The 13,390-nt window shown below is 43.4% G+C and overlaps 1 protein-coding gene across 7 annotated transcripts in view; it reads right to left on the bottom strand.

Moving 5' to 3' along the window:
* The window catches only part of Mp (collagen XV/XVIII-type protein multiplexin), a 326,713-nt gene that overhangs the window by 74,857 nt on the left and 238,466 nt on the right, over window positions 1-13,390 (bottom strand). For all 7 annotated transcript variants that reach the window (XM_071682815.1, XM_071682810.1, XM_071682811.1 and 4 more), the window contains exon 7: window positions 3,059-3,112. In XM_071682815.1, coding sequence (XP_071538916.1) covers window positions 3,059-3,112 — 54 coding nt within the window. The remainder of the gene's footprint in view (window positions 1-3,058; window positions 3,113-13,390) is intronic.

Raw genomic sequence — 13,390 nt, 5'->3', positions numbered from 1 at the left:
TTCTGCTCTATCAACCACACTTTTCTTATCATTACCACACATTTCTCTAACCATTTAATTACTTACTCGATCAAACTAGCTCACACCACATAGTGTTCTTAAACATTTCATTTCCAACATATCCACTTTCCTTCGTACAACACTATCCGTAGCATTTTCGCCCTCCGAGATAACGGTCTCTCTCTCCACACATTCTTCATCGCTCCCAGAATATTCTCCCCCTCCCACACCCTATGACTCCCTTCCATTTCCATGGTTTCATCCGCTGCTAAGGCCACTCCGAGATATCTAAAACACTTAACTTCCTCCATTTTTTCTCTATTCAAACTCACATCCCAACTAACTTGTCCCTCAACCTTGTTGAATCTAATAACCTTGCTCTTATTCACATTCACTCTGAACTTTCTCCTTTCACACAAATTTCCAAACTGAGTCACCAACTTGTGCAGTTTCTCACTCGAATCAACCACCAGTGCTCTACCATCGACGAACAAATGACTCACTTCTCAGGCCCTCTCGTCCCCAACAGACTGCATACTCAACCTTCTCTTCGAAACTCTTGCATTTACCTCCCTAACCACCCCATCCATAAACAAAATAAACAACATCACACACCCCTGCCGCAGGTCGACTTTCACATGGAACCAATCACTCTCTTCTCTTCCTCCTCGTACACATGCCTTACACCTTTGATAAAAACTTCTCACTGCTTCCAGCAGCTAACCTCCCACACTGTATACTCTTAAGATCTTCCACAAAGCGTCTCTATCAATCCTACCAAATGCCTTCTCCATATCCATAAATGCCACAAACAAATCTATCTGTTTTTCTAAGTATTTCTCATACATTCTTCAAAGGAAACACCTGATCCACACATCATCTACCACTTCTGAAACGCACTGCTCCTCCCCAATCTGATGCTCTCTACCTGCCCAATATATATATATATATATATATATATATATATATATATATATATATATATATATATATATATATATATATATATATATATATATATGGAGAAAAACAGACAGATACGTATAGATATTCAATGTGTGTTTTTGAGGCTTGGGGCACAGGCTGTCATAGTATCACTCCAGCAGCCCTTTTCATGTAATGCACTCCAACAAGAGGTATCCTCCATAGCCAGTCCCCACAGACAATTCTGTGGTTTATGGTTTACGTTGACCATTTCACATTCCCTGCTTCCCAACACACCGATCCAATTCATAGTATTTCTATTACGCGTTTCTTCCACCTGAATGATCAAATCCCGATACCTCATAGTCTGTCACTCCAACCATCCATCTAACTCTAAGCAGTCCCCTACCCCATGCTCCCTCTACTTCTCACATGTAGATCCTCTTATAGTAAGTCTTTCTTTTTTTTTCTCATCCTTTCTGGGTGTCTGAACTATATCAAAACGCCCTGGTCAGCTTTCTCAATCAGATTGCACTTACTGCCATACATCTCTCTTAGACTGTCATTTTCAGATGGTGAACTCACTCAAATCATGCATAATCCACAAAAAGCTAATTTGCAAAATGTCCATCTTTTTTATTCAAGGCCCCATATTCACATCCATACAACACTGTCGGGACTAAATTATAACTTCAAACAAACCCAACTTTTCTCCTAACAGTGATCTCTCCTTCCACACATGGTAATGCATCTATAACCTTAGCCTCTGGTCTAATTCACTTTAATCCCCATAGCTCCATCCACAGCCACGTCTACTCCCAGGTCCCTAAAGCACTCACACTCCCTCCAGGTTGTCACTCTCTAAACTAAAACTCAAAACACCATGTTTCATCGTCCTGCTGTACCTCATATTCTTGCTATTGTCCACAAATACTTTCAAATTTCTCCTTTTGAACTGTCTTCCAAATTCTTTCACTAACTTCTGTAATTTCTCTTTGGGGTCTGCCACCAAAGACAAGTCACTTGAAAACAGCAACTGACTCCCATTCCATTCCCCCTACCCCTAGCATACCATACCCAGTGTTCGAAGACCCTTGCATTTACCTCTCACATCTATAAACAGATTAAGTAAAAAAAAAGAAGACTGTGATGTCACACTTCACTCAATCAAACTCATCTTTATGGGAACTACTCACCCTCTTCCCTTTCTAATCGCACACACGCCCTCACCTTAGTTAAAGCTTCTTATTACATTTAGTAATTTTCCATATATTTATAGCACTATCCGTAAGGCCTCTGCCAACCTTATCATACGTCCTCGCTCGTCTCCGTCCCATAAAGCTATACACAAACTGTCTTTTCCCTAGTATTTTTTTCGTGTTAATGAGCTTGTTAATACTGTTTGTGTTTTACGGGCAGAGTTTCACACTCGTGTTGCCTCTTCTTATTGTTGTATATGTGTATCATGTCTTTACACCTATGTATGTATGCACACACAAACACACACTGTGGCCTACGCCAAGTGCTTATATTTAAACTCACGTGTACAATTATATATATATTCATTATCATCTTAAATATGTACTTGTTTATATTTATAACCACATATTTAGCTGTTATCAAGGGATGAAGGACTTTGTTAGTTGACAGGGTTTATTAGATGGAAACCTATTGACAATCTTCACGGCTGTTGGAACACCTGAAGACATTTAACATGATCTACTTTTGCCGTCCTTCGTCAGATCATGCAAGGAAATTCATAGCTTATTTACATAAAGTGAGATTTCACCCTCAAATATGGAATGACCCATGGTAAACTACTCGGTTTCTCTACTTGGTCTTTATGGCTGTATGAATGAATTTCTAGACACGACTTACCCTGTAATATCATAGTCTTTATGGATGATTTATCATCTTTCATTAAGAACGAAAGTGAATCTCACTGAGTCATTGTTAGCAACAAGATCATGCGACTATTAACTAGGTCAGTGGGTGTGAGATAACATCTTGGTTGGACGGACGGAAGGTGTTGGTGCAGTTCCCAGCTAAAGCCACACGGCTGAGAATGGGTTAGTGGTTGAGGTGAAGGGTGGACTATAACAGCCAAGCTCTAGCTAGGCCACACCATACTCACCAGAAAATCATCCGTAATGCTAATATCACTTCTGCCCTCTCCCGAGCCAAAGGACTGTAAAGAACAAACAAAAAACTAAATACGGGAAAATAAATGGAAGAACAATGCATACAAATAATAAAACAAGCCACAATCTCTCTCTCTCTCTAAAAAAAAAAAAAAATAATGACAAGAAAATGTAACGCAAACACCATACTGATGGTTGGAAAAAAAATGGGAACTCAAGATGGGTGTTACAGAGCACTGTTGGTCAGGGGCAGGCAGATCCGTAGAGCACATGACGGCTGAGACTCAGACGAGAGAGAGAGAGAGAGAGAGAGAGAGAGAGAGAGAGAGAGAGAGAGAGAGAGAGAGAGAGAGAGAGAGAGAGAGAGAGAGAGAGAGAGAGAGAGAGAGAGAGATTGTGGAAGTAGTGCACAGCTGATAATGAAGAGACTCTAAAAGTAAACATAAAGTGAGTTATTCATTTCCAAATAAAAATAAACTGAAATCAATCAGTAATATGCTAGTAAGATAAAAAAAACAATAATTTCATATAAATGTAACAATGATGACAGTATAGATATCAAATGTTTCTTAATTAATAATGGAAGTGATGAAGAAATGGAAGGTGAGGAGATAAGCATGAACCAGGCGACATATCTTTTACGATCTTCCAACAAGAAGATGAGGAACTTATAGGTTTTGTATACATGTACCTCCATACCTTGAGGGAGGAAGTGGGTCAGGTCTATCAACCTGAGCTCATACATTCTCAGCTTATGTAGCTTTTACGAAAGTGATCTTCATTTTCCTTACAAATGAGAGAACTACAATTACCGTTCACTTTGCATCTCAAACAGAATCGATATTTGACACAAATTTCCATCCAAAGTGTGACAGTGAACAGCGGTTGTCCGGACAAAACTATCCCAGCTTCTTCCGGTCCTTCTACATCAACCGTGGGCTACCTTTTCTTTTCCTTCAGGTCGTCACACACTTCTAACTTGCTAAACATTTCACAAGACCGGAGAATTCGAAAAAGCTTTTATTCATGTGCATTTCTTCAGACATTTTGATTTCATAAATATTCATTTTCACATCATAATAATATCATTGTCAACAGCTTACACCTTCACAACACTTGAAACAGCTTGTTTTCTAACGGCAAAATGCGTCTGATTTTTTTGCTTGTGTTAAAGATGCTGAAAATATAAATAAACTTGTATGATATTATGAAAATCCAAGATAATTATAAATGAAGAAGACTTTCGTGTGTTCATTTTTACTTTATAAGCAAAAATACCTCCAGAACAAGTGACACTGACTCGTCCAGATGCGATCACTATGATGAGAAATAGTGACTACAATATCTTTGAATTGCTTTTCCCTCCGTTTTCTTACAGGTCGTCTGGTGGCAGTCTCCTCCCCAACCAAACATTCCCTCAGAACGTCAACGCTTCGCTCTTACAAGGAAACAGACAGGATGCCAAAACTCATATCATATCATCCATCCATTCCACTCATCAAGTTGAGAAACATTGCCTTATAAAGAAAGATGATAGAATCACTCGGAGCAGTCCTGGACAAATGCTTGTGACACAGAAGAGGCACACCACCATCTAGGGGGCCGAAATCAGAAGAAGGGCTAGCTTATTTTTCAGTTCATAGATGGCTGGTGTAGTCAGAATAAAAGTAATGCGTGTGTTTATCCTAGAGTTAGTTGCATCATAACGTCGTGTTGATTATCTTGAAAGAAATAACCCCAATAACCCAACCAACTTCGGATATACGACGGTATAACATCCGCATGAGAGGCGTTCTTGAGGAGCAAAACATGACATGCAGTTGGGTAACAACGCGGGAATCAAACTATTCACTTTCAGCGAGTTGAATCTATTCATGATAGGATCGTTGACCTAACGTTTATCTTGCCATGGATAAACGTAGGATACATGAGGAATCATTTCTTATCCATCATGAGGATCATTATTCATATGTTTTTCTTTCCACTATCAAATAATTTTTACGGGCCCTCGACAACTTGCCTCCATAGATACATTAATCTTCATTCTAGTCAACAAGGTGATCGTATGGCCAGTAATGCATCCCAGTCCTAAGAGTGAATTTTTTCATTAAGCTTATCTGTAAGTTACAGCTGAAATTCAGTCATAAGTATTCTGTATTAACTGAATAATCTAGTCTTCTTCTCAACCAGAAATGATCACACTGTAAAAAATCTTGCCTGACCAATACGAAAAACAATACGATTCTTTGCTGATCAGCTGGAGATTACTTTCTCTCTCTTTTCTATTATTTTATTTTTTCATTGCCTATATCTTCATGTTCGTCTGCATGAAAAGAATAACTAAGATAATCATAGTATTCATATTGATATGGTGATCTTGTATGACAACGAAGTTGCTGGAGAGGTTCATATCACACCACTGGGAACACTGGGGTCAGGCCCTTCAGGTAATGTCTTCATGTGCATACATTTTCCTTCTCTCCCCTCCCGTGCAACTTTTCCTACACTGCAAGGCGACAGGTCCGTCCAAGGGGAGGAGGGCATCCTTGTGAAGATTCTTTCTTTTTGGACAATACGATTCCTGAGCGTCCAAAGCACCGATGAATTTGCTCAGATAAAAGAAAAAAAAATGCTGACAGTGCTGGCAGCGTCTACTACAGTAAGGGAAGAGCATGCCTGACAACTTCAGACACAGAGCGGTTGCTACAGAGAAATATCATCACTACCGTTTCTTTGTCTCACATTTTTCACTATCGTTTCTTTATCTCACATCTAATACTCTTTTTATGTCTCACTAGAGACATATAGCAACGGGGGTCGCTTCACACACGCTTAAAAGGGAGAGGGGGGGGGGGGATAATGAGGCTGTTAAGTGCGCTAAACACCTCCATACAGACAACAGACTTTTTCATGAGGCAGCTGTCCTCTGCGCCAGGGAGCGTTTGATGTAAGAAAAAAATAATTACCCAGTGGCTGCCAGAGATTGTTGTCACATATTGTTAGGAAGTTAGACATTTTCTTTCGTGTTTCATTAACCTTATTAGACTTATTAGAATGTGTGTGTGTGTGTGTGTGTGTGTGTGTGTGTGTGTGTGTGTGTGTGTGTGTGTGTGTGTGTGTGTGTGTGTGTGTTGTGTGTGTGTGTGTGTGGATGGTGAGTCAACCATAAATAAGACAAAAATTGTGAAGATTCCGACTTCATGACTTGTGAGCGTTCACAACATAGGGTAACCCTATGAAATGATGGTACGATCTTTGAGTACAGAGATGCGATATATGAACACAACAGTAAGATTTTTGAGCGCGACGGTACGGTTGTTTAAATTATTTCAAGCGAGTGTTAGAGAATATTTTGACATGAAGGAGCAACACTCCCTGGCGACCGTCCATCGCTCCTGCAGAATGAAGTCACACAAGAAAGCCCAATTATTTCCTGCGGAATAATCATACTTGGCTTGTCCATAATTGTGTTAGTCTTTCTGCCAGCAGCCGATCCGTGCAGGACCAGCCCCGGGGACCAGCCTGCAGGGCTAGCCCTGGGGGCCAGCCATGAAGGACCAGCCCAGGGGACCAGCCGTAGAGGACCAGCCTTGCGGACACAGCAATGTGGAACCAGCCCCCGGGACCAGCCGTAGGGAAACAGGAAACGTATGTATATATCGTAGTCTAACTCGTCTTTGGTATGAGTGTAGGCTCAGCAGGAGGCCTGAGTGTAGTGGAGGCTACCATATCTTGGTGGCTCTTGGGACATTCCTGAGGACGTCGTAGCGCTCCTCAGTAGGAAATACACATCTTCTCCGACTGAGCTCAGCAATACAGGGCTCACGGAATATACGTACACCAATAGCAGTACCAACAACTGTGTAGGTTACCTCAAGTTACCTCTTGTCACATACTCACCTGGAAAGATAAAGAAAAACAATCATTAATGACGTTAGTAAATGATGTGATAATAACTACTGACTATGATAATCATAACAGAAATCGATATGAAGTATCACTGATAATCATAACAATAACTGAACAATAACATAGCAATACTGACATGCTCCGAATGCTGCCACCAACCACAACTAACACGTGCTTGGCCAGTCGGTCAAGCCGAGCACATTCGCACTGGTAATGTTATAGTAACCAACAAGATTTGTTCAGCTGATTTCAGTAACAAAGTAGTAGTTCCTCCTGACAAAAGATTTTGCTGAAAGACTGAAGAGTGAAGGTATGCAGCCACTGACCAGGGATGTATATTACCAGTACTGCTCACCTGGGTATCGGGAGGGTTAGTGACGACTGCGAAGTGAGCCAACGCTTCAGTGGTTGTCCTCGAACCCAAGTCGCTGTTTTTTCATTTGTGCCTCACCCACATGTGGACAGCTGCCATTCTGCCCACAAACATACAATCTCTCCTTTTAACACTTAACACTTGACAACACTTAACTCACATTCTTCGTAACTCTAGATTTTCCTGCGGTGAGCACTATGCACTAGTCCTGCCTTTTTGCAAAACGGTTGGAACAATAGACTGAAGAAGTAGGGAAGGAACATTAAGCAGGAGCATTATTACATAAGAACATTAGGCGGGAACAATGGGCAGAAGTAGTAGGCTGGAACATTAGGCAGAACTCTGAAAACACTGCACTAGTGGCCTGTAAAGGCTGAGGCACTAAAGGTTTTGAAGCGGCACTGGAGTTCACCAGCTATGGAGACTTTCGCCGTAGCCACTTCTTTGAGAGTGTTCCCAGAGGGAGGGGGTGTCAGAGATACAGTTAGATAGATAGATAGATAGATAGGTTATAAAGAGAACGTTTAAAGTTAAACACAACACAGATAATAGGAAAACATGGAAAAACTACAGAGACGCAATCTTGAGAACTGTATGAGGAGCAGGTGAAGAATAATGGAAAAGTATGTTGTCATTAAGAGAGAGAGAGAGAGAGAGAGAGAGAGAGAGAGAGAGAGAGAGAGAGAGAGAGAGAGAGAGAGAGAGAGAGAGAGAGAGAGAGAGAGAGAGAGAGAGAGAATCAAAAGGAGGAGCTGAGGTTAACTCCAACAAAACCAGTTGAGGTAGTCGCTGTGACAGCATAGAAAAGAGAAAAAGAGAATTTCCTTTGTTAAACAGGCGCTGCTGAGAGAGGAAAAAACTGGTAAGGTTTATTTACGATTAGAAAAATAAAGTTGCCAGGAAAGAGAGAGGAAAAAGTAAGGAAAAGAGTGAGAAATGTGAGTGAATATGAGAGCCCGAGAAGCTGAGACTTGAGAGGGACTGAACAGACAATGGTGGGACTCAGTCTTGGGTAATGTGATATGACTCATGCGGAGTAAGGTGTTATTACCGTGGCCCGCTCCCTGGGAGTGGCCCTCTGAGAGGCCGGGTGAGCTGAGGCACACAATACCTAGAGTGAGGCCGGGCAGAGCTGAGAACAAGGAGCAACACTTCACATAGGCGAGGCGTAAGGGGAAAGTAGCAGCAGCCTGGGGTACGGGGAGAACTTACAACTTATTGTGGGTCAGCTTTTCAAGACAAACTTCTTCAGATAGGACAGGATGCTCCTATACCTCTGTCGTAGAATCTGTGAGTCGCGAGGTAGAAGGGATGTCTGACATGATCTGATCAGACGTATCAGAACACCCATCCATCATGTTAACACAGTTAGTCATCCCATTCACACAGCCAACATTAATCTTAACACAACCGGCTATATGACAACACAGCTAACCATCATATTAACAAAGCCAGCCTTTACGGAGTTCTAAATGCATCGGACAGTTACCTCTGAACAGGGATAGTGACCTCAGTGTTAATGATGGGTATCTAAACAGTGTGTAAAGATAAGGTTGTCTCTTATGAGACTATATATTGAAGAGGGTTGGAGAGAGAACTGCTCCCCTGGGAACTCCACAGTAGAGCTTGAGGACTTGAGAGGTGAAACCTTTGTAAACACGTCCGGCTTGGCGGCCATCTAAGTCTTAAGTTGGCTAACCATACGAGGACTAACACTAGTTTGCCAATAAATATACCAATGGACAATAAGTTCAAGTATCCTATAATGCAATAAGAAAATAACGTTACGAGAATAAGGAAGCATTTAACTCTTCACGATACGACGCCATGAATTCCTCTGCTCTCGTCCATCGTTTTGAGACAGATCTCAAATATAGACCCAATACAACTGAAGCCATCCTGTCTCAAACCCACCGGTATAATGGAAGCATTTGCCAGGAAAAGAGGAGAAAAGACTCCTACTATTTGTCAGAATCTGGAATTTGTTCTCGGGACGCCGTCTGCCAAGTCATTCCTCAACGGTCGATCCATTCGTCAAGATTTCCAACTAAGTTTCCAGCGTTTGTGAAGACAAATTTCGATTCCTTTTTGAACCTTTGGTGTTTTGATATTGGGTTCATACTTTGTTCATGGCAATAATTCAGGATCTCTCCCCAGAGTGTAACAATTCCTATCTCTCACTGTAAGTGTGTAATATCATCACTGACAATAATGATACTAATAATAATCATCATCACTGTCACCAGGTCAGTGGAGATTATAAAGAGTAAAAGGGGGAGGGGGAAGGTCAAACACCGAGTTTTTACATGTGTGTGTGTGTGTGTGTGTGTGTGTGTGTGTGTGTGTGTACTATCCATATGTTGAGGTCTATAACTTATATTCTATATTTGTGAGTTTCGTTTTTGGTCACCATTCAAATGAATGACACGTTTTTCAAGGCTGGGATTTTGAGGACTGAATAATCAGTGGAAACCAATGTCGTTCGTCTTATGGTCAGGCGGCGCACACTGGTCAGCAAGAGTGGAAGGCAGATGACGCGCTGGGAATCCTACCAAAACATTGGAAAAACAGTGGTGGCACCTTTAACAGTAGAGATAATTAGAGTAATAACTGGAGACGCAGCAGACATAAGAAACACAAAAGGACCCCCACTGCATATACATAAAAATAGCCGCATTCGTAGCAGTAACCAGCAGTGGTACTTACTGTAGCAGCCAGCAGTGATACCTATAACAGCAGCAGCAGCAACAGCATTATTGCCTACAACAGTAGTAGCAGTAACAGACACAGGTCTGGTATGAGGAGCAGCAGGGAAGTGATGTGCCAGTGGTCGAGGTGATCATTGTTATGGACAGAGTGTCGCTGGTCCGCACCCCACCACCACTGTCTCTCCCCCATCCTCACACTCAGCCACACATCTCTCTTGTTCCACGCCAGACATTCTTCTCTCCTCAACTATTCTCCCTCTTACTACTCTTTTTCTTCTTCCCCATCATTACCCACTCGTCCTTCCCCCCCTCCCCATCCCTGCCATAACCTCCCCAGACTCATGTTGGTTAGATAAGAAGAGTTATCCTATTCATCCCGCGTAGCCTCCAGCTGGAGATACCACGCTAGCCCTCTAATATCACTGTCACTCGTGGCCCTGTGTCACTTAAAATGAAGCAAGACGAGACAACACCTTATGATAACATACCTACGATAGAAGGAGGGTTACCTGCTCGAGGTTATCACTGCAACAAGAATACAAATCAAGCGTTGTTCCTGATAAAGTATTTATGATATAAATGGCGTCGTATCCTACAGCTGGGGACTCCAGCTGGGACACCGGCTGGCAGGACTCGCGCTGGTTGCGCCACCGCACAGCCCCTGGATTACTTTCCATTGGGTCTGGTGCTCCGTAGGATTCATGCTAGAGTCGTCACAAGCCTCCGGGGGTCCTGAAGGTTCTCTTCTGGAGGCGCTATCAGCTCTTAGCTCTCTCCCTTCAATCGCAGGGTTTTGACAGGACTCCTTCTAGGATTGCCAGTAAAATCCCTGGCTCTTTACCTTATGAGAACGTCATGGGCCATGGAAGACGCAGGTGACTGATTGCTACAAGCAGGAATCACCAAAGAAGATTGCATCTCCCTTGTAATGTTCGTTGGTCCTGAAGGCTTCTCCCTATCTCCAAAAGTTGTCTTGGAACCAACCTGTCACATCTTTGTTTCTTTGGTCTCTGAGAACGCAACCTACATGACCATTTACTCTAAAAAGTCTAGATGATTAGGCGCATTCTCGACACATGCTGTAAAAGCTACTTCTTGATAATCTATCATTTTCGTTTTAGTTAAAACTCATTTAGAATGCTACTGTCATGAAGCTTTTTGGAAAAAAAAGGAGAGAGAGAGAGAGAGAGAGAGAGAGAGAGAGAGAGAGAATTTCCTACACTCCTGGTCAATGAGTCCATCAGTCACTCATACAAATTACAGAGTACAGTGAGTTCTTCCTGTGCCTCCCAGACCTTCTTCCATCACAGCCGCACGGCTGGCCACGGTGTGTGTGTGTGTGTGTGTGTGTGTATGTATGATGGTCGTGCGTGTTGCTGTTTCCTCACTCTCTTATCCCGCCACTTTTGGCGCTTCAATCATCTCTCCTCACATCATCCAGCCCAGCCTCCCGTGGCAGCCAGTTGTTCGGCAAGCCTGCCGGAAGAGATTTTAGTCGGTATAGAATCACGATGTTTTTGCCTGATCTAGAGCTGCGGTTGGTGAGATTGTGTTACTGGTTGCTGAGACTGGTTCCTTCAGACCTTGTGCTGGAGCTGCCTCCTGTAGGCTTCTTACCAATATGGTTAGATGCCCTGGACCTTCATCCAATACATCTCGCTATACCCAACCTCATACTCTTGTATATGGTCTCTCGAGACCCCTTACCATCTTAGTTGGTTCCTCTAGAACCATTACAGGTTGTGTGCAGCTGCCTCAGATCCCGAGTGCAACTAAAGGGTGAGGCCAGACCCTCGACTGTGGCGAGTGGTGGTGGCAGGCAGGAGATATGTGTACATCAGGAGCACAGAGAACGTTATGCACCCCTTGGCCTTGGCTGGCTTGCAGGAGATGAGGGAACAAGGGATGAGCAGTGTACTCCTGTAGCACCTCTTACATCAACGGACGCCGCCCGACTTCCTCACCTCGGTCAGGTCAGTGTTACCAAGACATGTCTACCTCTGGTTCATTTCATGAACTTCCGCATTCCTCTAATCAGATGGGGTCGTCCTTCGACCCTTCGCTGAGGAAGTTTCAGGGATTCCTTTAGTCACAGTGACCGCAATACAGTGAGGTTGTGAGTACTTGCAGTTGGGGTGGGGGAGGTAGGTCCTCCAGAACCCGTGTTAGGGATTCTGGACGCCACGATGGGGGCGCCTGCCCAGGCCGCCACCTCTCTTCTTTAGTGGGGTTATGGGTCACCGTCGGGGTGGTGAAAAACCTGAATCACACGTTGAAACCCTTCCATCCATTAAGCACGAGATTTTATCAGAAACATTTATACATCACACACACACACACACACACACACACACACATACACACGGCCATGTGTTGATCTGGTTGGCCACAGTGGCCTGGCCGTTGCAAGGCAAGGGCTGTGGTCACTCGGCGGCCCTCATTGTCTCCAGCCGATGATGTATGTACGACGTCAGGCTCTTATCACACAGCTATTCTGGACCTGTGTGTGTGTGTATGTGTGTGTGTGTGTATGTGTGTGTGGAAGGCAACCATCAGCCTGTACCTACAATCGATTTCAAGTAGAATTTCTTAAGAGCGTCAGTGCCTTTGGTTCTCAATCCTTGATGGCATCAGCCACCCTGGACCTGACATTATTCTGAAACATTGACATTAGCCTAAAACTCTGACTTCAGTCTGAACCCCTGACGTCACTATGAACCTCTAAAATCATCAGCAAGATGATTCCCCAGAGTGGGTTTCGATCCTAAAAGTGACCACATGTTGTAGGTTTAGGTTAGCTGATGGTTCTGTTTATACACTGCAGTTGAGTCTCTCCCCCCCACTCTCCATCTCCTGTCCAGGATGTGTGCGGGCCGGGGGACTGTCATGTTGAGCTGGGACCACATAACTCAAGAAAAAAAAAACAAAAAAACTCGGGGTCTCACCGTCATGCTGTGGCAAGTGGAGTTGTGGGAATGGGAAATGCGGGAGGAGTGGTTGTGGGAGGGATGGGGAATGGGAGGGATTTGAGTGGGACTGCCGTTACAGATCGGTAAAAGTGACGGCGCTAGTGAGGACGGCACACCCAGATTACCCAATTATCTTAACACACTGGACACGCCCCTCCGACCTTGGCTACGGTGTAGGGGGAGAGAGTACCTACCTACCTAAGAGTACCTACATACCTAAGAGTACCTACCTACGTACAGTACCTTACCTAAAAGTACCTACTTACCTAAGAGTGCCTACATACCTAAGAGTACCTACCTACCTAAAAGCACCTATTTACCTAAGAGTACCTACCTACCCAAAAGAAGTTAAGACCAGATTTTGCT

Source organism: Panulirus ornatus, chromosome 35, assembly GCF_036320965.1.
Source record: "Panulirus ornatus isolate Po-2019 chromosome 35, ASM3632096v1, whole genome shotgun sequence".
NCBI lineage: Eukaryota > Metazoa > Arthropoda > Malacostraca > Decapoda > Palinuridae > Panulirus > Panulirus ornatus.
The sequence above is the reverse complement of the archived record's forward strand: the minus strand, read 5'-3'. Positions and strand labels throughout refer to the sequence as shown.